The 26,764-nt window shown below is 45.0% G+C and overlaps 1 protein-coding gene and 1 pseudogene across 2 annotated transcripts in view; one reads left to right on the forward strand and one right to left on the reverse strand.

Moving 5' to 3' along the window:
* Window positions 1-26,764, forward strand: part of Mtap (methylthioadenosine phosphorylase) — a 46,213-nt gene that overhangs the window by 15,363 nt on the left and 4,086 nt on the right. The window contains 4 exon segments of one of the 2 annotated variants that reach the window (NM_001394049.1): window positions 5,488-5,655; window positions 19,781-19,883; window positions 20,667-20,906; window positions 24,513-24,635. In NM_001394049.1, coding sequence (NP_001380978.1) covers window positions 5,488-5,655; window positions 19,781-19,883; window positions 20,667-20,906; window positions 24,513-24,635 — 634 coding nt within the window. 2 annotated transcript variants of the gene reach the window in all.
* On the reverse strand, window positions 3,574-5,475 carry LOC134487091 (RNA N6-adenosine-methyltransferase METTL16-like; annotated as a pseudogene).

Consider the following 26,764-nt stretch of genomic DNA (forward strand, 5'->3'; position numbering starts at 1 on the left):
CTACTCGCTCCCTGAACAGGGCTTATGGGGTGCACCACTGCACAGAGAGCACCGTCATCAGGAACTTCCCTACCACATGGGGCCTGAAGGCAGACTCTCTCAGGCATGTCAACAGGTGGTGCCTTCTAGAAGGGTTACATGGCCTAGTGGTAGGGAACAAGTCTCAGGCCAACCCACACTTAGATGTATGGATTATATGTAAGACATGAAACGAGGGCTTTTCAAAGCTTCATCCACAGCAGTGAAGTGGAAGGTTCATGGGGGCCAGTAAAACTAAAATGAGATTGTTAATTGTCCCCTCATGGATTTCCTTGGTCTGTAGTCATTGCTAGAGAACTGCCTAATGATTTTCAAGCTCGGGGAAGAAATGATTGTTTAAATTACACATGTTCAAATAGGCATGTAATTAGATTTAAGTGTACTTTCCAACAACGAGTAGATATGTGAGTGATAAACAAACCTTTCAAACATTGAACAAAGACAGGCTTGTGTGTTACTCGCTTCCAGTGTATTTCTGTCTTATCGGAGGTAAAGAAATGAACCCTTAACAAAGCTACTTCAGTGGGACATCACATGTGTCAGTTTTTCAAGAGGCCCAGATAGTCTAGACATGTTTATAAAACATTGCTCATAAGAACATAAAAATGCCATGTAACCAATGTGAGTTTGAGGATTAATTTTAATTTACCCTTATACACATGAGCGTCTTGCTGGCATGTATGTCTGTATGAGGGTGTTGGATCCTCTGGAACAGGTATTACAGACAGTTGTGATCTGCCATGTGGGTGTTGGGAATTGAACTTGGGTCCTCTGGAAGAGCGGCCAGTCCTCTTAACCACTGAGCCATCTCTCCAGCCCCTAAAATTAACTTTAAAAATTGAGCCGTTTACAGCTGTTGACCTGAGTATCCTAAATGGACGTGGATTCTCAGGCTCATGTCTGTGTGTCTCAGGGGCTCAAATAATTTTAACCAAATGCATCATATGTTTGTCCAACAGAGTGATCTTTACATAACGGGTGCTACTGAGGAAGGCAGGCAAGGGCATTGCCCTTGGGGCAGATTGTATTGTAGAGGTGGGCATCAAGGAGACACAGGGGGAACATTAGTGTAGTAGTCGTATGCAGTGAGATGCGTACATAGACTTCTCCGTCTTGGTGCTGAGATCTAAAGAGGGTCAGAGCCTGGGCAAGAATAATTATGGAAGCAAAGAAGGCCAGCGAGCATGGAGTAAGATAAACATGAAGTGGTTCCTCCCAGTTCCAGTAGCTAGGACTCTGAGGTCAAGGAGTTGGTTCCTCTGGGGAGGGTTGTGGGGAATCTCATAGTCGGGAATCTCGTAGCCTTTTTGGATATGTTTAGTGACAATTCCTTTTTTTTTGTTTGTTTTGTTTTGGGTCTTTTTGTTTGGTTGGTTTGGTTTTTCTGAGACCGAGTTCCTCTTTGTTGCCCTAGAGCTCTTTCTGTAAAACAAGCTGACTTCAACACAAAGATCCACCTGCCTTTGCCTCCTGGGTGCGGGGATTCAGGCCGTGAGCAGCGCTGTAACCACCGCCAGGAGTAATAATTCTTTACGGGACCTGTCATAGGTGCAAATACATGGCATCTTAATGAAATGGCATTTAGCCTGTAAACCCTTTGAAAAAGTAATGCCTACTTGATGTGTAGCTACTAAAAAAGATGTCAGGATATTATATTTGGAAAACCAATGCGCCAACTTTAAGGAAATTGGAAACTGAGACGGCTTGCCCTAACAAAAGAAATGCTCTATGTTCAACTATAGCTTTGGACCCAGGTCTACCTGAAAAACAATTACATACAAAACATATTTTATGTTTTATAAAATGTCTGTATATGCAAACATTTTTGGATAAACATTTATTGAATTTTTTTATATACAGAAAGATTCTAAAAAAAATCTTTAACTAAAATATTGGTCCCTTTTCTATAATTATTTTTTGCCCACTGTTTCCAGCACATACAGTGCTGCATTTGGTGTCCATGTCTTGTTCACCATTTCTCGTTTTTGTTACCAACTGAACAACGTTCGTTGCCATTTTTAAAAGAAAAGCTGTGGGCCTCCGGGGCCTGTGGTTTAAATCAGTATACTTTTAGAAAGTCGCGCTTTCTCTCTCTCAGTGCTTACTACTTCTTGAGGAAAGCCCTGGCTCTCTGGAGCACCGTCAAGTCTCAGTGGAACAACAGATTTTCGCCATTAAAAATTGACGGTATATTGAACAATATTGATAAATTAATCAGAATAAGGTTTTTTTTTTAATTCTTAAGTCTCATATTAAAAAAACAAAACATTCCGTTTCACATTTTAAAAAGCAGTGCAACTGTTGCAAAGGATACTGCCCGGCTGACAGGTGCATTAGGTCGTGCCTTGGCTACACCTCAGCTCACTCAGTTCTGCTTCTGACTGCAGTGTCAGAACAGCAGTGAGCGATGACCGTGCAGCTTCCCGTGTGTTCCCCAGTCAGGCCCTCTGCTTGGCCAGACTAAGATGGCTCCCCCTGAGGGCGGCAATGGGGGGAGGATGGGGAGGGGAACACCCATAAAGAAGGGGAGGGGGAGGGATTAGGGGGATGTTTGCCCAACCGGCAAAGGGAATAACACTCGAAATGTAAATAAGAAATACTCAAGTTAATAAAAAAAAAAAAAAAAGAACCATGCACCCATATCAGGAAGCTCACAAAAGCGTGCCTCTCTCTTGAGAGATCCGCCACCTTCTTCTGGCCTCTTTGAGTACCCACCTATGTATGTGTGCACATATACAGACACACATTTTAAAAAAAAGATGGCTCCCCCTGACACACTGACCCCCTATCACCAGGCTAGCTCCTGTCTGGGGGCCGGCTCCATTAATTCTAGGTTCCTTGAGAAAGCAAATATCTTGAAGGCAACGATGAGCATTCCCAGGCCTCTGCCCTGCTGTTTTTATTGCCTTCACAGGAGAACACTGCTACCCTCATCACCAAGCAACCCTTAGTGACAGACATGTTCTAGGCAGCACCGACCCAAACCCGATGCCCTCTGAGCCCCTCTGGCCTTTGGCTGAGATGAACTGCTGGAGTAAGACCTAAGTTCCTAAGTTTACCTGCTGTTGCAGTAGTTGTAATTCCTTCTGAGGCCCTGTACGATAGATAGATAGATAGATAGATAGATAGATAGATAGATAGATAGATAGATAGATAGATAGATAGATATCTCCAGATAACTTTTAAGAGGGGAAGGATTAAAAATGGATTCATTTCTGCTTTTCTCTTTTCTTCTTTTTATTTAGACAAGTGTCTTTCTCTGTAGCATAGACTGACCTTACACCCATAGCAGTCTTCCTGCCTTAGCCTCCAAGTAGTAGGATTGCAAGTGCCACAGAGCACATCCAACTAAACGTGTGCTTTGTAAGATGACTCCACAGGGGTGAAATTCTTCTGACTTCCCAACAGGTTCTACCTCCAATGCAAGCTATTTTATAGATTGTTTCTTTTTTCCTTGTATTGATGTTAGATGTAAGGGACTCAACACAGGGTAACTTCTGGATACTAAGCACTTAAGGCCATTGCACTATATCCCTAGCAGCAGACAGAGACTTTTCTAATTGTAGAAGAAACTAGGAATGAACTAGCAACGCGCCTCATAATTTGGTTATGTAAGTGCAAAGCTGGTTCATCAAATCCCTATTCTAGCCCTCAGCCCAATGCATTTCAACTACGGCATCGTCTGCCTCCTTCTTAATGTTCATTAAACACTTACACAGGTAACGTCCAGCCGCAACATCCGGGTGGTCCCATGTCTCAGAAGCCTCTCCTCTCCTCCAGCGATGGAGCCCTTACAGCTTTCCCCAACCTCCATCCCTCCCCTTTCCTCATCCCTTTCATCCTTTCACCCTCGGTGGCTTCTGGTGTCCCCTCTTGGCCACCGACAGCAGCAGGCTCACCTTCCGGTGCATCAGGCCCACACAAGGCACTCTCTTAGGGGCAATGGTCCACGTCTTGGCCACTACTCAGCTCTTTGGGAGTGGACTTTCTGTCTTCCTAGGCTAAGATGATGTCCTCGGGAGCCTGAGGCACCCCCCTTGCCCCTAACCCCCTGCAGCTGCCTTACCCACTCTCTTCTCTTCCACCTTAAATGAATCCACGACTTTTCTATGGCTGTCAGGAAAAGGCTAACTTCTTCTCTTCCACAGGGAATCCACTTATGTTGCACCTTCAGATCAGTGAGGACTTTTTCTATCCATGTTGTTAAGCCACTATGCCTTCCACTGTCTCAGAGCCCAAAGACAAGGCTTTGGGAGATAATTCTTTTATCGCGGACTCCAACACTACAAAAGTAATGGGTTTCCTTCCTTGGTTTTTCTAATTTTCTTCGTTTGCTTGGAGGTGACGGTACTGTGACATCATCATAAAAACTTCAAGCTATGGCCCATCTCACTGTCCGACCCTGACAAAGCTCTGTGAAGGTGACTTTAGGAATGCCTTGGGTTCTAAGTTCTTCCTTCAGTGGAGCCAGTCTGCGTTTCTTTCCCATTGTACAGCCGCACCACCTTGACCTTCTTTCAAGTTGTAAACTGTCAGGGATAATCCTTTTGACAAGTTCTAGTTCACCTCCCTCTGCCATGATTTCTGTGATCCCTCCTGTATTTACAGGTCTAGGTGGAGAATTCCAAGAGTTTACCACCTTTCATATATCCTAGTCTGTTGCTTTTTCCTTTATGCTTTCTGCCTTGATACCATGGCCAAGAAATCTTGGCTTCCAATTGGTTGGCACAAAAAGGAGGGCTGCGCACACAGAAGTCATAGACTTATCTCAGACTCTTCCCTAAGTACATCCATCAGGAGTGTCCCATGTTCCTCTTAACAACATGTGCCAACACTACTAGCAAAAGTGTTCATTCTTTTCTAAAGGGGCATAGTAAACCCCAGCTTAATAAAACAAGAGGTTTCTCTGCTGGAATTCCTCCTACTCTTGAGAGTTCTAACTTTACTGTAGTACATTTATGTTCGTTCTACTATAAACTAAATTAATTATATTTTAAAAATCCATTACAAGGAGCTGGGGAACGGAACTTTCCCAGGACCCATATTCTGTTCGCTGCATCTACAAGTTTTTCTTTTAATACAAACAAACAAACCTGACTCCAAGTATAGTCGCAGCCTGGGGTCCATGTCAAGGTTAGATCTACAGTTCAAGGGTGGACATTGGTGGTGCTCACCTTTAATCCCAACACTGAGGAGGCAGGGGCAGGTGGGTCTCTAAGTTCCAGGGCAGAAACTACAAACTGATTCCATTTACCCCAGAACAGTAGTCATGAAAGAGCTGATCTTCACCCAGAAGAGCAGGACATGATAGATTGACATTTCACGGTTTACTCAATGAAGCGGAAGGGTTTCGAGGTATCCACCAGGAACAGTTTTGCTCTCTTTCTTTGTAACGGTTAAAGCTCCCTGCTCTAAGGGCTGAAGCCATACTTCCATCTCCTTTCCTAGACACGGCAGACATCACACCATCATGCCTTCAAAAGTCAACTACCAGGCGAACATCTGGGCCTTGAAGGAAGAGGGCTGTACACATGTCATTGTGACCACAGCTTGCGGGTCCTTGAGAGAGGAGATCCAGCCTGGTGACATGGTCATCATCGATCAGTTCATTGACAGGTGAGTGCTAGTCTTCAGCTCCGAGGGAGGGTGTGTGGGAAACATGGGGAGAGGGGGAAAGCAGGACACAGGATCACTTTAAGCTTGTCATCATAGGTTTTGGTTTTATTTTTAACTAAACTGACATGTAGTAATTATATATTGATGAATGTAATTGCTATATGTGGACATTACATGGTGGTGTGTGTGTGTGTGTGTGTGTGTGTGTGTGTGTGTGTGTGTGTTCACCTATCACTTTACGTACACGCCTCACAATTTTTGGATGCAAACATTGATTTTCACTGTATAATAGATACACCACATCACCATGCCACACAGGAGATTTCATAAAAAAAAAAAAAAAAAAACCTACTCCTTCTGCTCAACTCAAACTTAATGTCCCTTGGCCAATATTTCCCAAGCTTCTGGTAAACGCCATTTTCTCCTCAGCTTCTGAGTCTGTTTTAGATCGAGCATGAGTTCGTGCCTTGTCTTCCAGTGTCTCACTCACTTCACCTCAAAATTCCTCCAGGTTTGTTCATTTTACTGTAAGGACTGTTCGTCTGTTTCATGGTTGACTGATTTCTGTGGTCAATATGTCACACTTTCTGTATCCGTGAACAGGCATCGGGGTTGATTCTCTAGTCAAGATGAAGCTGGCTGTGCAGGGGGGCAGCCTGGGGTGTGCTGGCTTGGATACTTCAGGTCCTGGGGTTTCTGCTTTCGTTGAGGAACCTGGGCTCATTTTCATAGTAGTGGCTGGCCTGATTTACATCCCCACCAACAGTCTTAAGGGCGTGTTGACTTCCACAGCGTTACTAACCTTCGTTGCCTGTTTTCCATTCCGAAGATGGGATCTCACTATACATTTGGTTGACGGTTCCCAGATGGCTAAGGATGTTAAATTTTTTTCTTGTGTTTATTAGTTGTTTCTACCTCTGAGAAGTATCTATGTAGTATCATTTCCTCATTTATTAATTGGATTGTTTGTTATTTTGATTCTTTTTAGTTTAGTTCTTTGTGTATTTTGTTTTTTAATTCTTTGTCAGATGGATAGCTGTCACAGACTTTCTCCCAATTTGTAAGCACTTTCTGGTAGTATGGTGTGTTCCTCATGTGCTTTTTTAGCTTGAGTCAAAAACCCTTTGCTGTTATTTTCTGAGCTGCTGGAGTCCTGTGTAAAGAAATCCTTTCCTTACCCAGAACTCTTTCTCAATGTGCTTTTCCTCCAGCAGGGTCAGGGTTGCGGCAGGTCTGACGCTAAGGAGCTCAATCCGTTTCGGATTGACTTTGTGTGTGTGCAGAATGAGAGAGGGCAATCTTTTATCCCGTTTCCGTCGTCTGCCTATCTACATCTGAATACCCCCTTTTCCCTACACTGGCTATTAGAAATTACCTTTTCCCATCGTGGTTTGGGCCCCTCACTGGGAATCCAATGGCTGGATTTACACTGATCTTCATTGCACTCTACTTCTGCCTTCCTTCTTTCTGCTCTTCTCATTTCTCTAAGACACTGGTGTTCAGTTAGGTTATTTACTTGAGATCTCTCTGAACTTTTAATACTGTCATTCATGACTACAACCCCCTTTTGGAACTCTCTGCTGCACCCCTACGAGTTCTAGTGAAGCCGTGTAGGAAATTCTCAACTCCTTCCATGGCCGCTGCACTGACCCACTCATTGGTTGTTGAAGATACATTGTTCCGTCTCTGTGTGTAACGTTTCTGTGTTTTCTCTTGTTGGCCTCTAATATTTGTTCCATTATGAGCCGATGAGATACAAAGAATTATTTCACTTTCTGTGGCTTGAAATGTGTGGTTTCTTGGGGAGACAGTGCCGTGAGCTGAGAAGAATGTGCTGTCCTCGGCCGTGCATTAGAGTGGGTGTCCTGGAGTCCCTATAAAGTCTGTTTCATCTGTAGTGTAATTAGCTCTGAAGTCTTTTCATTGGTATGTCTTAGGGGGCTAGAAACCTGGAATGTGTCCAGTGACGACACTCCACACCATCTGCTATTCGTGTGTCTGGACCTTTCTGTCCTTTTTGACCAGAGAGTGCACTGTGAATTTTAGTACACCCAATACCTGATGTATATGTATTCAGTCATATTTTCTTCATAGATTGTTTCCATTGTCGGTTTACAGTGAGCTTCCGGTAATACCATTTTATCCTCTGCTCCAGCATGTACGTTTTAGATCGTATGTGTGAGTTCCTGCTGCTGCCTTTCTGTGTCCAGCTTAATTCACTTCACGAGATTCCTCCAGGCTCATCTTGTCACACCTCTTATCTGTTTGCGTTTGTTGCCCGCTGGGAAAGGCGTGTCCGCTGGTTAGCGAGAGTTCTCTGTGAGCGGGCCTTTGTGCCGAGCTCAGCATCTACTTCCGTTCAGTGGAAAGAAACCAAACATTCGAAGGAGATAACGCAAAGGTACACTGCAAAGGTACACTGCCCGGCAGTGGTGGCACTCACTTTTATCCCAGCATTCTGGAAGCCAGGCAGGTGGATCTGTGAATTTGAAGGCCAGTCAGGTCTACAGAGACAGCCAGGGCTCTGCAGAGAAACCCTGTCACTAGAAACAAAACCACAAGACATTCATAGATACAAATGTGGTGAAAGAAAGAACAATAAAGCATACGAGGAAGGTAGAATTTAGTAAGATGAAAGAAGTATAAGGGAAAGAGAGTAGTGGGACACACCTTTAATACCAGCAGTCGGGAGGCTAGCCCGTGAGTGCTACTAGAAAGTTGAGAGTAACCAGGGCTACATAGTGAAACCCTGTCTCAAAAAAAGTCAGCATTTCGGGGAAGGTTGGGCACGCAGTAAAAGAAATAGAAGGAAAAAGTCATATACTCCTCCTTGCTGAAGATGAGGGGATCTTTCCAGGTTTGAGGTGAAGGGGAAGTGGGTACTTCTTAGATCCAGTCCAGCAAGTCAGATTGGGGTGGGGGTTATGGAGGCTGGGCCTGTTCTACCTTGCCCACCCGCAGGAGCTAAGAAGTGGCCGTTAAGGAATCAGAGGTCTTCATGCCAGTGACCTTGGTATGTGACCCCTAGGAGGTAGACTGCAGTCCTTCTGGCTTTGCACAGTGAGAGCTGCTCAGACAGTTGCCTGTCACGTTCGAGGTCCCCTTGTCAGTGTTCCTGTGTATATGACAAACCCGTAAACCTCCCAGAGCTTCCATGAGTGAGGATAATGACCAAACCGAGGCCTCCTGCGCTGGGCAGGCAAGTGGTCACAGATATTAAGTGCTGTGCCAGCCCTGGCCGCACTAGTCCCTGCCTTCGTCCACCCATGAGTCTACACAGTTCATCTCCTGCCTCAGAGATCCAAAACTGGTTTTGAAAAGAAGTTCTTTCCATTTCCCTGTGCGATGCAGATGATCACAGCAGGGCAACATGAAGTCTTAACTTACATGGCGTATATATTAGCAATTGAAATTCTAGATATTAAGCTTGTATGTCCACAAACTTACGCAGGTCACTGCCAGTTTCCTGAGCCTATAATACAAGGGTTGGCTACCTGCTAGGTCAGTAAAAAAGGAAAGAGTACAGGAACTTGTATAAAATGAAGGGGGTTTGGATGCTCCCGACAGTAAAGTTAGACAGCGGCCCCCACTCAGGGTGTCTCCCATTGCAGCACCTGTAAGTCTGCTGGGAATTGCTGAGGACTCCTCCAGTGACACCTAGCTGTGCAGAGCACAGGCGGCCTGCCTTTACCCTGTACTCCTGAAGGTGCCTTGGAGCTTTCATGGTCTTCCTTTCTTTTGGAAGACCCTCCCTTCTTCCTACCAGGCAGGCACCAACTCAGACACAGCCCAGGCCTAGATCCAGGGCTTAAGTTGCACCAATACCTACCCCATCTATGAACTGCTGGAGTGTGTTGGTCCTGCAGATCCAAAGCATCCAGGTTCTCCACGACAGTGCAACAGCAGGCTATCCGAGAGGAGTGCCAGTGAGGACCTAGTATTGATGGCGTAGCAGAAACCAGAGGCCTGGAACCAGACCAGTGACTCATTGCAGTAAACATTTGCAAGTAAAAATGTGCGGACAGAGGGGTGTTCAGTGGGACACGTCATGATGCACTACAGCGTCCCTGACAACATTTTTTATTCTCTCTTCTTGTGGGGATGGGAGATGAGTGAGATTGGGTACATGATATGAAATATACAAAGAATCAATAAAAAGCTAATAAATAAATAAATGAATAAATGAGGAATACCTAAAGCATCTCCTCTAATCCTGCAAGGTACCTGGACTGATTGATTGCACAACCCAAGGGCACTCTGGCTTGCACGCTGTTCTGCTTTCCCCAGCACAGTTGCACTCGGGACTCCCCTTTGACTCTGCTGGTGGAAATGTTGTATGTGAGGATAGGAAAAGATTGTTGGATAAAGTGACCTCATTTTCTGCAGAGAACTGCTAACTTTTCAGTCTCTTCCAAGGCTGTGTGTTTTATTATTAGAGCAGAAATAGAATGCTTCAGAGGGTGAGTCACAATCAGTGTCACCCCTCATTCTTTTTTTTTTTTATTAACTTGAGTCTTTCTTATTTACATTTAAAATGTTATTCCCTTTCCCCTAATCCCTCCCCCTCCCCTTATGGGTGTTCCCCTCCCCATCCTCCCCCCCTTGCCGCCCTCCCCCCAACAATCACGTTCACTGGGGGTTCAGTCTTAGCAGGACCCAGGGCTTCCCCTTCCACTGGTGCTCTTACTAGGCTATTCATTGCTACCTATGAGGTCAGAGTCCAGGGTCAGTCCATGTATAGTCTTTAGGTAGTGGCTTAGACCCTGGAAGCTCTAGTTGCTTGGCATTGTTGTTCATAAGGGGTCTTGAGCCCCTTCAAGCTCTTCCAGTTCTTTCTATGATTCCTTCAACACACTAGAGCATTTAACTGTATCCAGTTCCCTTCAACCCATCAAAGATATTTGATTATATTAGCCTTTCTAACAGGATAGAGTCAGGCTTCTCCACTAATGACCTCCCATGGCTTCTGGTGTGATTTTTGCTTGCCAGAACCCTTGTTCGTCCATCCTGGTATTGGCTGTCTTGTTTTTAACATCTGATTCTTCTCTGAGCACACCCAGCTTCTCATCTGTATTCTGTCCTATGTGATGAATTTTGAGGGAGTCAATCAAGAACACCAGAGGCTTTGTGTACAGTATTGGTAGCCTGTCTTGTGGAGTGTCACATCCAGCCAGTGCCACCAGGCCAGCAATCTTCTTCAGCATACCCACCATGTCCTTTTCTTTTTTCCTGATGCTCATTAACAGTCCCTTTGAAAGGGAAAGGACTTGGGTCTTCCCCTTGGTCCAAGAGAATCTTGTTAGGCATTTTTATTTTAAAAGGACCTTATAGGGCATCCAAGATTTATAATTTGAGGTTTGTCTCCCTTACTGCGTGACCTCCTGTTCTGCACTATGTCCTGCCTGGACACCACTGGCATGCCACTTAGGGAAGGCAGAATGAAGTCTGTAACTGGGGTCTGCAGCCTGTCTTTCTTCACCAGACTGGAAGGGGAAACAGCAAAATCTGAAACAAATTCTACAGTTCCTTGTCTCTTCACTGGGTACCCAGGCACAACGGTGTTCCATTGGGAGTCAGGAATGGGTACCAGCAGTCTGCCTTTCTCCTCCAGGCTTCTGAGAGCCAAGCAGAAAAGAGAGGCAGAGCTCTGGACAAGTGGAATCCTGTCTGATTAGTAGCAAGAGCCAAGTGTACCAGAGGGGCTGTAAGGAAAATAACCTTCCTCAGGAGTCTTAGGCGTGGCCCTTTAGTTGTAGGCCTTCTCCACAGTGATCCTTAATGAAGCAGCTCTCTGAGATGGACCTTGCTTGTTCATACTGGTTTATTTGATGGTGGATGTAAATGCATACCCTTTATTTGGGGTGAGTTAAGGGTTATATATCTTTTGTAGAAGAGGAATACCCAGGAAGGGAAGGGAACCTCATTGGCTGAAGACTCCGGGCTATCTAGATACCTCATTAGAGTGGAAAACTCCAGGTGTTATGCCCATGGTCCTCAGTTAGGTGTAGTGGTTAAGTGTTCCAGAACAGGGAGCAGCTCCACGCCTACTGGCCTCAGATCTCTTGTGGCTTTGCAGTTACGCATACCCTTGCTGGCCTGGGCAGTTTCCCGGGTGTTCTGAAAGCAAACATAAAGATTTGAACCTCTTTTTTTTTTTTTTTTTTTTTTTGTTCTTTTTTTCAGAGCTGGGGACCGAACCCAGGGCCTTGCGCTTCCTAGGCAAGCGCTCTACCACTGAGCTAAATCCCCAACCCCAGATTTGAACCTCTTGTTTTGCATGATTTTGTGGGGTTTTCTCGGTCAAGAGAATATCGAACCATCTTCACAGGTCACCTCTGGCCACCTACAGGAAGAGGCCTTGCCAGTTCTTATGACTGACTGGTAAAACGGTCCTGTGTGCCCTACCCTCCTTTGGGTTGGTACATTTTTCTTTCATCCTGCCACCTGTGGAGGTAGGCAGTTGACACACAGGAGTCGATGTAGCTTCTGTCCTGACTCTGGCTTTGCTATGTGGATAAAGATAGCTCAGCTGTTCTCGGGGCTCCAGTTGAACTTTTGGGTGGTGTTTCTTCCTTGAACTTCTTGTGTGCCTTGATCCCAGCATCTTCAGATCTCCAGTATCACTTACAGTGCAAGCAGCACGTATAGGAAACCCCCAGCTGCTTACTAAGGGGTCTGCAGTAACTTCCTCACCAAATGGCAACAGTTCTTTTTACAAACGTCTTTGAAGATGCAGTGGCCTCTGAACTGCACAGGCTCTATGATGAGGTGTCTCGTGAAGTTAGACACTTGGGACAGAGGCCTCCTCCCTGCTGCAGCTTGGCAAGGGCCTTGCCTAAACAGGCCAGATTCTAAGAGGAGGCTTAGACGAATTTAGAAGCATAGTTGTTCGGATTGCCTAGCCTTTCTCCCATTGCTTATCAGCTTTGTAGCTTATGGTTACTCTTTAAGGGTTGGTTGTCGAGTGTTGCATAGGGTGTCTTCTCCCAAGGGCCTCTGCTGTCTTCTCCCCAATGCTGAGGCACTCCATTGTCTTTTCCTAAGTTTCTGGGCACACTTGGTTCCTCCATTTTCTGTTAGATACTGTCTTCATTAAGGCTCCTATTGCTGTTATGAGAACACCACAACTGAAAGGCAAGTCGTAGAGGAAAATGTTTATTTAGATTACACGTCTAGATCATAATTCATCTTTGGAGGAGATCGGGACAGGAATTCAAGCAGGCCTGGAACCTGGAGGCGGAAGCTGATGCAGGATCATGGAGGGGTGCTGCTTACTGGCTTGCTTCCCATGGCTTGCTCAGCCTGCTTTCTTACAGAACCCAGGACCACATGCCCAGGGATCACACCACCTATCATGAACTGGACCCTCCCCTCAATTAGTGAGGGGAGAAATTGAGAAGTTGCTTTACAACTGGATCTCCTGGATGCATTTTCCCAACCGTGGCCCCTTCCTCTCTGATGACTCTAACTTATGTCAAGTTGACACACAGAGCCAGCTAGTACAGATACTATTTCAGATCCTGTTGCTGGGTAGAAGAAACGAAAAACAGTCATGCCCTTCCAGAGGTTGAGGGCCCAGGGGCAGGAACTTCCAGCAATTTTCTCCATGTATCCTTTCTTTCTGTGCCATCAATATTTGCTGTATCACTGAAGTCATTGATTGGACAGGAAGAAAGGATATATGTGAAAATTGTAGATGTAGGTCCTTATTTTATTTTAAGCTTAAAACAAAATTCACAGAAACAGTAACTTCTGTGGCTCAAAATACCAGGTAAAACAATGCCTGTCCTCCAGTGTCCTCCTCTGTTAATGTAAGAGTTCTGCCTGCGGGTATTGGGTTCAGATGTGCTCCTTCTCAAGCTTGGTTTGGGTTTTTGGTTTGTTCCCAGCTTATCCTCTTGCAGGATGAATAGGAGATCTGGGTTTTTCTCTAGCTCTGTGGTCTGACTCATCAGGAAAGTCCCGCAGTAAATACATGAGCTGATAGATTATGCCTATTTATTTCACCCTCTAAGAGACACAGCCCTGCTCTGGGCTTCCCCTGTGATGTCATCGTTTGAGGCTGTAGTCTTGTAGGGGTGTTCTCTGGTGTCCACACAGGTCTCCTTTCATCTTGAGTGTGTGTAGGGTCTAACGATCAGAAACGGACTCCTGCGCGTGATGACTTGCACCTGGGACCTCACCCCTGAGGAGGCCACCGCAGGGACATTGTTTGAGGACAGTTAGGATAGCCAGATTACATAGTGACAGCACCCTGCCTGAAACCGAAAAGGAAGGCACAGAGGCTCATGATGAAGAGTTTCCCAGGGGCCTTTGCCTTGCTCTGTCCCACTCCTCTCAGGGGCAAGTTGTACGGCTTCTCCTGTATCTCCTCCCTCCTCCGAGCATGTCATCTTCAGTTTTATAAGGAAGCAGATACTGCTGGGCACACACTCACTGCGTGCCTCTGCCCTCCCTCCCATCCGAAACTTGTGTCGGAGTTCTCCCTTCCTATCTAGCTGTGCTTAAAGCGAAGTCAACAACCCCCAAGAAGTAGCTTCTTCTTAGACTCTGCTCTGGAATCTAGTTCCGTCACAGCTCTTCACGGTATTACCACATTCCTGTTGTAACAACCGAGCTTTAGAGCTGGGTGCCTCTGTGACCAGTCCCCCACGTATGTTTGAGGAGACCTAGGTACAGAGATGCTATTACATAACTAGCAAATGGATCCAAACTTGGGTGGCTCAAGCCTGTCTCCTCAGCTGCCCCTCACCCACGTGCTTGCAGCTCTCCCACCCCAGTGAGGTAGCTCAGATTCTGTAACTGTCTCCTGGCTCTGCTGCTTTGTAAACACTGCTGGTCCTCAGGGATCCTTGCTGGAGCCACCTGTCACTCTTCTGTCTCTGAGTCTCTACATCACAGCATCTTGTTATGTGCACATGCTCAGACCCCACCCTCCCTCCCTGCAAGCTTTCTGGACAGTGCTCCCCTTCAACGCTTGACAGCCCCTTTAGCTGCTTTCTATAGCTTCACTTTGTAAGACATAAACCAAGATACGACTGCAGGTGATTCCATGGGGCTGTCCTCGGGGCTTTGGAAAGCAGAAGCTTAACCAGGGGAAATGACGTTCGATTAGCTACTCTCATAGACTGACTCAGCCCTTACTGTAATTTGGTGTCAATTGTTCCAACTTGTGGATCTGTGTTTCATGAACTCCTGCCACTTTTCTAGGGATGGTTTCTTCAATAAGTTCATATTTCTAGAGCCCTAAATCTTGGTTTGTTTCTCTCTTTCCAGAGGAATGTGAATGACTGTCTTGCGATGGACAGGGAGACAAGTTACCTTTGAATAATTGAGGAGTGAAAATGTCACATTCTGCTCTTAGGACCTGGCGATCTCTTAAATATAACTATTGCTGTTTGAAATGGGCATTTTGAGGGGTCATCTGACTCATTAGTGAAATTTAAAATGCTAAAGCCTTTCCAGCCAACTTTTTCCCCCGTTTACAATTTGCAATGCTATTAAGCATAAAGGCACACAGTGGTACTTTTTCCTGCATGTAGTTGACCTACATGTGGCTATTGTTTCTTGGGTGAACAGATAAAACCACTTACATCGACCTAGAGCAAGTTGGGACAGTTAGGAACCAATAACAGCATTGGTAAATGCTATTGTATTTTATGGGTATGAACTTTGCTTGTGTGTGTTTGCGTGCACTGCATCTGTACATGTCTGGTGCCCTCAGTGGTCAGAAGAGTGTGTTAGATCTCCTAGGACTGGAGTCATAGGTGGTTGTGAGCCACCATGTGGGTGCTAGAAATCAAACTCAGGTCTTCTGTAACCAACAAGTGCTGTTATCTGCTGAGCCATCTCTTCAACCACCACTCCGGCCCCAAGAACAGAGAATGTTTGTTCTTATGTTGCCTAGTGTACTACTAGCAATATCTCATAACAGATTATAAGGAGGAACAGTGAAGCCCTCTTCATTGAACACTCTCATCACTGAGATTTAAACATCCATTGGGTTTTTTCTTTGTTTTTGTTTTGTTTTGTTTTCTGTTCCTGTTGTTGTTACAATTGGTAAGCAATTGGGAGTTCGCCTGCTATTGGAATGATCCTAACAAGCTGGGAGAAACTCTTCCACAGAAACCATCCTTGTGAGCAAAGCCATGTTGCCTTGTGTGCAGTTCACTGACTGTTGCACCCTCATGCCAGGGCTTGCTAGGGACAGAGGCCGCATTTGGAAGCTACCTCAGAAGTTGTGATGTTTTTGTTTCCTGGAGAATTAGTGTTTCCAGCGTGTTTTTAGCTTCACATTTCTTCAAAGGAGAGTACTATTGACTTAACACCTAATTCAAAGGCCCCTACTTAAGAAACAAGCTACTGGTTGGTTTTCCTGCTGTGCTGTATCTGAAAGAGCCCAGGGTTGTCTCTCTGACTGCATCGAAGTCATTTCTCCTAGCAGTTCGAGCTTATGTGTCTCCTTCACGCTTTCAAAGAGATGTTTCAGTGCCTGAGCCGGTCAGATTTAACTGCCACCTTAACACAATTTAGAATCATCTAGAAAGAGAGTCTCAATGAGGAATTACTAAGGCCAGGTAGGCCTGTGGGTGTGTCTGTGGGTCAATGTCTTGATTGTTAAGTAATGTCAGGAGAGCTAGTCAATTGTGGGCAGCACCCATTCCCCAGGCAGAGGTCCTGAGCTGTAGGAGAGGAGTCTCTCTGCCGTACTATGTGGATGTAATATGATCACCTTTCTCAAGCTTCTCTCACTATAACTCCCCCACAGAGATGGACTCTAGCCTGGAATTGTGAGCTAAAACCCTTTCTCTCCTAAGTTGCTTTTTGTCAGAGTATTTTGTCACAGCAGCAGAAAGGAAGCTAAGAGAACATCTACCCCTGCTTGACAACATCAAGCAGTTTTAGAGATTTCCATGTGCCTGTGAAAATGCCAGACTCCCATGTTGGCAGAGGAGAGTACAGAAGTGGATGCTCCGTGTGCAGCAGTGGTCAGTGCCAGCCCTTGTGTTTTATTATTTCATTCCACCCTCCCTTAGCCCATGTGGGGTAAGTAAGTGGTTTTGTCTCTCCTGCCCCTACTTTTAAGTATGGGAAGACCTGAGGTGCAGAGATCAGATTGACTTTCCCAGAAGCAAGCAGCTGGTGAGTAGTAAACAGCCTGCTAGTGTTCCCTGAAGTCTGTGCTTAATTAGGAGGCGAGGTCAATCTCTCCACTTTGGTAGAGGAAGCAGACCTTCAGCAGTAGTCCTTTATTACTATAGAAGCCATAACTGGGTTGATCATATATCAAACTCTAGAAACAAGTGTATGCACACCTTACCAATGCTATAACAGATTGGTTACAAACTTAACAGCTAACCAAAAAATCTGCCATCTTGGCATTATTTGGTTAGTAGTTTAACCTGGGTCTCACTGGGCCCTTTTAAAAGCTGTTGGCAAGGCTGTGACATTTCTCAGCTGTGGTTGTAAACCCCTTGCTCTGTTGAATTCCTTTAGTGTGGGCAGTTCCTCAGTTTACAATCCATATATGGGTGTATTCTATATATAGCAGTTTAGCTTTTGATCATTAGCCATTTCACTGAGCACAGTGACACTTAAGTTAGTGGTGCAGATGCCACAAGTAGGTGTATCTTCGTGGGGGAGAAAAGCGTTGATTTTAATGCTACTTTTCCCCTCTTCCCTGGGGTGGAGTTTTCTGGGTCCTCAGCCTGCAGTTGATTCTCAGGTTCTCTACTATGTTACCAGGGCGCCTTGATTGACTGACTTCTCTTGCTGCTTCTATAAATGAAGGGATGAGCACTAATTTTGTAAATTTTTGTTTTGTTTTTTGAGATAAGAGTCTCACTATGTAGCTCTGGCAGCCCTGGAACTCTCTATGTAGACCAGGCTGGCCTGAAATCACAGAGTTCTACTTGCCTCTGCCTTCTGAGTACTAGAACCAAAGTCATATGGCTCCAGGCCCAGCAAGTACAGTACTATCTTTTATTAGAAAATGGGAGAATGAAAAACATACAGAATTTGCTGTAACTCTGTAACTTGTAATTAGATACCTTCATTTAATAAGAAAAATGTAAGCCGGGCTGTGGTGGCACATGCCTTAACTCCCAGCTCTTGAGTTCAAGGCCAGCCTGGTCTATAGAGTGAGTTCCAGGACAGCCAAGGGTACTCAGAGAAACCCTGTCTTGAAGAACCAAAAAGGAAAATGTAAGTCATTCCATTTGAAGGAAGTAATTGAGACCAGTCAACAGGTATCAAGTAACATAACAAGATGTGGTGTGCTTGCCACAGGCAGAGATGTGAGGGGACAGAGAAGCAGTGAACATGTTGACATAGGTATGGATGCCCGTTGCCATGGCTACTGGAAGTCTCAGTATCCCTGCTTTACAATCCTAGTTGCAAGGATTGCTACAACTTGACTCATCAAAAATAAAACCAGGCAGATATGAAGGTGATAACAAGGCATCCTTTTGTTGCTCAGTCTTCCAGGGAAAACCCTGTTGATGTAGGCTAGAGTTGTCATGTGACCTATCCTTTAACCTCAGCTGGATGGATAAACTGACTTCTTGAGGCGTGTGAAAAAGTCAAGAATCGCAGAGCTTGCTTTCTTTCACAGCAGTGAAGCTGCTTCCTCTCAAAGAGAGATGACTTCGATGCAAGCAGAGTCGCCAGGGATGATAAGCCCAAGGAATTGTTCATTTGGAACGGTACCAAATTACTCCATCTGTGTAAATGGAACCACCAAAAATAGTTTTTCATTCTGCCCCACTGCCACCCCTGGAAAAAGACCAGATTTCCTGCTTTCAGCTTTCCTGTGTCCCATCCTTGCCTCATCTCCCCTCAGCAGGAAAAGACAGAGGCTAGGGGGTTTCCCGGAGTTACTCAGTAGTTCAACTTTAGAAAAATCAATACACACAAAAAAGTAGTTGGTAGCTTTTTCTGAAAGTTTCCAAGAAGTTGAGTGAACTGGCAGCGTGTTAGTTCATTTTAGCCTGTCTTTTATGGATTCCAAAAACAGAATTTAGGGAACCCCCCCCCCAAAAAAAAAAAAAACCAACTTGAAATAAAAGGAAAACCTTGAGAACTAGTTAAAGCTGGTAAAAGCAAACTGAGCAAGAGACAGGTTACCAGAGGAGCAGGGCAAGCGGGATGACCTGGAAAAGGGTGAGTAGGATCGAAGCGGCAGATATTTTCAGATCTCACAGTCAAATGTGGGTAAGAACTTTGTATGGACCTGAAGCAAAGCAACTGTTCAGAAAGTTGAGTTTGGGGGTGGAACGGTGTTTGGTTGGTTGGTTTTCAGATTTTTAAGGAGACCTGGGTATAGTCTGATTTAAAAAGGACAGCGTATGCCCTTTTCGCCAAGATGGCGCCGAAAGCTAAGAAGGAAGCTCCTGCCCCTCCCAAAGCCGAAGCCAAAGCGAAGGCCTTGAAAGCTAAGAAGGCGGTGCTGAAAGGCGTCCACAGCTACAAAAAGAAGATCTGAACGTCAGCCACCGGCGGCCCAGGACCCTGCGGCTCCAGAGGCAGCCAAAATATCCTGGAAAGAGTGCACCCAGGAGAAACAAGCTTGCCACCATGCTATCATCAAATTCCCACTGACCACCCGGCCATGAAGAAAATAGAAGACAACAACACGCTTGTGTTATTGGATGTTAAGGCCAACAAGACCCAAATCAAACAGGCCGTGAAGAAACACGTCAATTGACATTGATGCGGCCAAAGTCAATACCCTGATACGGCCTGGCGGAGAGAAGAAGGCATATGTTCGCTTGGTTCCTTATTATGACGCTCTAGATGCTGCCAACAAGATTGGGCTCATCTAAAGTGAGTCCAGATGGTTAATTCTAAATATATACTTTTACCATAAGAAAAAAAAAAGGACAGCGTACAGTTATGAAAAGGGTAGCAAATAAATGAGTCTGGTACAGTTTGGGGGGAACTGGTGTGAGTCCGGGAAATGGCACACTGAGCCTTCTCGTGTGTGTACATCTAATAAGATGTCCCAGATTGACTTCAGTGCGTCTTACCTGCCGTGCCTGAGCTCCTAACTTAATCTGAGCTGTACTTTTAACAGCAGTCTCCGTGGGTGCACCTTCCTAAAAACCTTACCACTTTATCTTTCTAGGACATCCCTGAGGCCTCAGACCTTCTATGATGGAAGTCATTGCAGTGCCAGAGGAGTGTGCCACATCCCAATGGCTGAACCATTTTGCCCCAAAACAAGAGAGGTTAGTAGTCTCCCTTATAGTTATATCAGAATGGAACGCTGTCTGCAGGCAAATCAGTTGGTCGACGAGGCACCCTCAGCTTTGGTTTGGAAGAGCAGTGCTTCATTTCCCCTTGCTAAGAATACCGCCATTCTTAAGTTATTTTTAGCACAATCTTTTCACCTGCTGAGCCATCTCTCCAGCCCCAGAACTGTTTCTGATGCAACTAATGTTTCTAAAAAACCTTGCAGTAAGGAAACCCAGGTAGATTGATCTCTGGACAGAAAAAAAAAAAAAATCAGGAAAGTCATTCTTCTTTCACCATATGTCTTTGGAAGAGCAGCAAGCTTTATAAAAAAAAAAAAAAAAAAAAAAAAAAAAAAAAAAAAAAAAAAGACTTTCTTCCAAAAGGCCACAGAGTCTATGTCAAAGAGCAGTGACTGAGCAGCTGCACTTTGGAAGGTGGCACTGGGCCAGACCGTCGATCTGTGCATGACAAGTGATTCCTTAGCTGAGCGAGTGTGATCAGTTAAGACCTCAATCCAGATCAAAGCCCCGGAATAGCCTTCCCAAGTTCTCAACAGTGAATGGAATTCAAATACATAAACCAAAGTCTGGTGTGTTTTCTCTAAAAGCTATGAGCTACGCCTGCAGTGGACCCGGATGTGTGAATACAGGGTTAGATGGCCTCTTTCAGTGATCCCTAAGGACATGGTAGCAAAAGTCTACTCTAGGCAATTGGTTTGCTAAAGCAGAAAGGTAAATCTTGGACTGTCTGTGTGACTCATGCTCTTCCTTTTCCAGGTCCTCATAGAAATGGCTAAGAAGCTTGGACTCCGGTGCCATTCAAAGGGGACGATAGTCACAATTGAGGGGCCTCGGTTTAGCTCCCGGGCAGAAAGCTTTATATTCCGTACTTGGGGCGCAGATGTTATCAATATGACCACTGTTCCAGAGGTGGTGCTTGCAAAGGAGGCCGGATTGTGCTACGCAAGCATTGCCATGGCAACCGATTATGATTGCTGGAAGGAGCATGAAGAAGCAGTAAGTGGGGAGTCTCTTCTGATCACGTGAGGTGTGGGCATCAGCCATCAAAGAGAATGTCTCGTCCGTCTTCTTTGGATGTGTCTCAGGGCCTTTGTACATCGTCTCTAGGTTTACACTAGTCATTGTTAGACATTTTCTGTAGTTCCTATTGAAATATAAGGTCTTCCACAGAGGGTCAGGGCGCGCTCATCTGAGAATCGACAGTGCAGGCACTCCGTAGTAGGCATGTAGATGAATGGAGCATCATTGAGACCTGAGCCTTCCTTTAAAGAGAACGATGTGCTTCGTGTGTGGTCTCTTCGTGCTGTTGCTATTTATGTTTGTTTTCATGGAGGAAGAAAGCCTTGCAAGAAACCCCTGAGCCCCTAAGCTGTTCATCAACTGCAGCCACTGTCTCAGCGCCTGTTTCACCAGCCAGTTATATATAATAGGGCGTCATCTAGTCATATCATCTGTCCGCCCACGTGTATGTACTTGCTGGGCAACACAAATGGATCCCGATCCTTTGGTTTTAGTAAATCTTTATTGATTTAGTCTGCCTACAGCTGATAGCAGGGTGTTGCTCTGTGTTTATCTGTAGGAGAGTTTTGAGGCCAACTGTATCTGGCCTGGTAGTTTAAGAGCTCCTCCCAGCTTCATGATCTAGAGAAGCTGTTTTCAATTAATGGGAAACGTTAGCTCCTGTCACTTCCTGGCAGCACATTGCATCGTGCCAGATTTTCTACTCAGTCTCAAGCCAGCTGCCTCTACAGAGGGAGCGGTGGCTGTTATGCCATATGGGTGCTGGAAAAAGCAGATGGCTAACTTCTGTCGGTGGGAAGGCATAGATTGACAAGGAATGTTAAATGCCACAAGAAAGACGCACATAAACATGGCATCCACTCAAACAGCCATTTGTGTCATTGTGCTTTAAACAAATGACAGCCTGACATGGTTCTAGAGTGGCCCAAACCCACCTCAGTTAACTTATGACACTCAACATATTTAATTTGTTTCCTCGGAAATGAAGCCAAGACATGTTTCAGAGGAATGACTCTGTTTTGCACATGTTTGTCTTGTTTGTTTGTTTGTTTTTGTCCTTGTAACCAAAGCACCTGACAGAACAGATTGTGGGAAAGCCACCATAGCAGCTCCTGTGTCAAACCCAGGAAACAAAGAGAGCTAGACTGAGCAAGAATGGGGCAGTAACCCCCCAAGGCCATTGCCCCAGTTACTGCAACAACCATCAAGCCCAACCTCCTAATACTGGTTCTAATCTGTGGGTCACAACCCCATTGGGGGTTCAAATGCCCCTTTCACAGATGTTGCCTAAAGACCGTTGGAAACACAGATATTTGTATTACAATTCACAGTGGTAGCAAATTACAATTACAAAGTAGCTTAGAAAAGCAAAGTTACTTTGTGGTTGGTACCCTATACTAAAGTGTCACAGCATTAGGAAGGTTGAGAACCACTGTCCTAAAGGTTCCCCTGCCTGACTGAGGAGCAGGCACTCAAACATGAGCCTCTGGCGTACATTGCAGATTCAAGTCATGAAAGAGAGGTAGGACTGCTCACATTGTGCAGGAGCGGGAGTCAGGAAACAGAGCTCTAGGCCCAGGTATAACCTTCGGAAGTTTACCCCAACTAGCATACTTTTGTCAGCTATAACTTGCCTCTTACAGAATCAACGGTCTCCCAAAATGTCACTCCCCAGTGGGGAAGAAGTGTTCAAAACATGAGCTTGTGGGAGGCAGGCAAGAGTCAGACGGCAAGTGGTTAGGAGTCACTCTAGACCTGACTCATGAGATCACTGCTACCAGTAACTCCATGGAGCGGTGTGCCAAGAAGTGAACCTTGGAGGTTTGAGCTCGACCTTGAAGTGAGGGTTCAGTTGTTGCTGTGAGTCACAGGGTCAATAGGAAGGGCATTGTGGATGGAACCCAACAAGAGAAGCAGAGGGAAAGTTCAGAGCCACAGAGAAAGTATATGGACATGAGTGAAAACAAGAAGGTGAGTCTCTGGCTGCCATGAATGCCTGCCTGTGATACCTCAGCATGCGTGCCGCCCTTAGCTGAGCTTCCGCTGTGGTGCTTGTACTTCCTCACCGTGTTTTGGTGTTTGCAGAAGCCATCTGGATGAGGAGACACGAAGATATAGTCATCGTGTCCTTAGATCTTAGCTGTCTTCTATGCAGGATAAAGCAGGGATCTGAGTCTGAGTCAACTTTCCCACATGAACCGGTTCATTCCTGCACACAAGTAGATAATAACATGAGTACATAGGAGACCAACCATTCCCTTTAATCATATACCAATTTATGCCCAGTCAGGTTTCATCTGTACCTCCATAATTTTAATCCAGAAACATTGCAGGAGGTAGCTAAGTGAATAGATTATAATTGTGTTATAGTTATTTAATATGCTCAAGAAAAATTCTAGTCCCTAGTTAATGTCACAAATGACATGCATAAGTGACTCCTGTGGGTATGCGCATACACACAGACACCAGTTTCTGAAGATCCAGTTTAGCGCCCAGTTTATACTGGGTAAGCATTCTGCCACTAAGCTTTATCCCCAGTCCTAGAAGTAGTTTTTTTGTCCTGTACAGGAACTTAAGGTGTCAGTACAGTTGGCACACACCCAAACAGCAGCACTTGGGGGACAGAGGCAGGAGAGTCATGAGTTTAAAAGAAGCTTATGCCACATAGTGAGGGACTGCTTCACATAAAAAGGAATGAGGAACAGGAGAGGGGAGGAACCAAGGCCCTTGTCCTGTCGAGTCTCCCATACTGTAGGTTCCTACAAACTATATCTTACACATGTGTCCCTCTGTCTTACGTATTGGATGCTGGATCTTGACACAGAAGGACAATTAAGCATCATAAAGGTGATTTCTGACTGGAACACAGAGTGAGTTGGGATTTTTGTTCTGAGGTGGTTTGTCTTGGTTTGTTCGTTTCTTTAGGCTCTTGGGTGTAGTTTATAGTGTTAACCACCAGTCCACTTACTATGAGCATAACAATAACACTTTCTCCTTTTTTTCTTAAAAAAATGCTTTTAGAATACTTGGTTCTTGTTTAGTTGAATTTGGATGAACAGACTTGCTGCACAGGTTTCTTTTAGTCTGTTCAGGCAGCTATGAGAAAATCCCATTAAAAGTAGCTTCCACACCAAAAAGAAGGCCTTGTTTTTATAGTTCTATGAGTTGAAAAGAATCTCAGATCAAGACTGACTGGTATGTCTGGTGAGAACCCATTTCAGTCATATCTTTGCTAAACCTCACATGACATATAATTCATGCCTTAGTTGCTTTTAAGTTGCCGTGATAAGAACCACTTGGTGGGACTGTTTGGGAAGGATTAGGAATTGTAATCTTGCTGGAGGTGTGCCACTGGGGGAAGGTACTGAGGTCACTCCACTGCTCCAGCGCCATGCCTACCTGCCTGCTCCCACACTCCCTGCCCTCTGAACTGTAAGCCTCTCGTAAACACTTCTATAAGGTGTCTTGAGATGAATTTAGAAGGGAGGCAAACATCTTAACACCAGAGCAAGGCTGGGACACAGGTAAGTGTTCTGTGAAGCATGGTGTATGCTAGTAAAATCTGTGCTCGTCTTTCTCCAGGTGTCAGTGGATGGGGTTTTAAAGACCATGAAAGAAAATGCCAATAAAGCCAAAAGTTTACTCCTAACTACTATACCTCAGATAGGGTCAATGGAATGGTCAGAAACGCTCCGTAACCTAAAGGTGAGTGTCCTTATGTCTAAGCAGACTGTTCTATGCTTTTTACTATAGTTTGTCGTTCACTTTCAGTTTGATTCATCTCCTCATGCAGGCCAGTATTTCTTTTTTTTTTTTTTTCAACAAACTTTTTTGTTACTAGTGTCCCTGAGTTGTCCTTACATCTTGGTTCAAGAGGCTGCTGAGCTTCTTCCTCTGTGTGCTTCCTATATGCTCGGCTTTTTTTCTCTTTGGTAGATTGATGCAGGCTATAGGCAGGCCTCTATAGCCAGGATATCAATATATCAGTGACAAAGTGGAGGGAAATATCTGCTTTAGGCCAATAGAACATTAAATTAAGACAATTATTAATGATACATAAATGACAAGTTGCAGATTGGTAGAATATCAACTCTAGTATTTATTCTAAGGGTATAATTTAAACTGACTGTAAGCTTAGAGAGCGCCATTTTTAATGGACATTTTGTGACTTGATTAACTAGGGTGAGTACGGAAGCTCACAGTCATTCAATGCTAGCTTTTTCTTATACCTAAAGACAGAGTACCTCCAGGTGTCCTAGAGCTTATCTCTGCTCCCGGATCCTTTGACAATCACTCAGAGAGGATGTCACAGGTTGATTGATACCTGAATTAGCTCCTCCCCCAGGAATAAGCCACAAGTTTAGCATAGGGAAGTCACTGTGAAGTAGTAAATGATTTCTACTGTTTTCTGTCTTGTGTGGAACACCACAGCACAGCCAATGTAGAGCCACCCGGGAGTTGGAGAGTAGCACCTGCAAGCTGATTTAAACAGGCTGCTGCACCATGTGTCTCAGCCTGTAGGACTGGGAAGGCCAGGAATGTTGTAATGTCTTCCCTGAGAGGAGACACTCTCGCTGGTTTCAGCACTAGACGCCTAGATGATAAACGTTTACTTAATGAGTGCATAATTTTCCTCTTAAGAAGGGAGCAATAGCATCAAAGGTTCAAAAGGACCTTGTGAATATTCTAGTTCTAGAGGGCAGGAGAAGGGGACAAGAGATAAAAATCTACCAATTAGAAAACAGTGGTTTGAGCGAAACAGTTTCAAACAGATGTATTGAGGCCCCTCAGAAGTCCGTTTGTTGGAACCATGACTCACTGTGGCATGAGTCTCAAGTTGGTTTCAGACTCATGAGATACAATACAGATGCAAACTTTGGGTTTTTCCCAAAGTTTGTGAAGTTTCACGAAGTTCCTTAAAAGACGTGGTGAGATGGTACAAATCAGTGATCCTCTTGAAGCTGATGTTGTGTGGTCATATAAATACTTAAAAGTGGATTATTTAATGTAGCATCCATCAGATTTCAAATGAAATAAAGAATTGAAGGTTGAAGAATTGTCTTCCAGACAAGCCTGAGCACCGTGACCTCAGCTCTGGAATAATAAGGAACACGGGGCTGACAGTTTTTACTCTGAATCATCTAGGTGCTGAAATGTACATAATGAAATGTGTCGCATTCATTCACTCACTAGTTCACTTCACTAATACCCATCAGCCCACCGCGTCAAGCTCCAGGTTACTGGCTCCAAGTACCCAGCCGCAGTGGGTGGCAGCACATGCCTTTAATGCTAGCAGTTGGGGTTAGATCTCTGCGTTCAAGGTCAGCCTGGGTCTACAGAGTGAATTTCAGGTCAGCTGGGGTGGCATGGTAAGATCTTGTCTCCAAAAACAAATATATGGCAGTACCCAAAGACCCCCTGTGATGGTGAAGATCCCATTGTGTTGCTGATTGAGGCATATTCAAACTTCAGTGACTTTACAGTGATTCAAGGTAAGGGGTAGAGGCCGCATGGACGATAAGCCGGGAGCCGGTGGGGGAACATGGGTGATTCTCAAAACGGTCCCCTGAGATGAGCAATACTAACCACAATTGTCACAGAAGTGGGGGACAAACAAGAAATCAAAGTTGCTCCTAAAATCCCACATCTAGTTTTCTTTACCTACATTTTTAATTTTTCTTACTTGCTTGTGTGTTCGTGTGTAGACATATCCGTGCCATGGTGGATGTGTGAAAGTTAGAGGGCAGTTTTTACGTTTTGCTTCTCTTTCCATCATATGGGTCTCAGTAATTGAACCCAGGTGTCAGGCTTGGTGGCAAGCAAGTACCTTTACC

Source organism: Rattus norvegicus, chromosome 5, assembly GCF_021556685.1.
Source record: "Rattus norvegicus strain SHRSP/BbbUtx chromosome 5, alternate assembly SHRSP_T2T, whole genome shotgun sequence".
In the NCBI taxonomy this organism is placed as follows: Eukaryota; Metazoa; Chordata; class Mammalia; order Rodentia; family Muridae; genus Rattus; species Rattus norvegicus.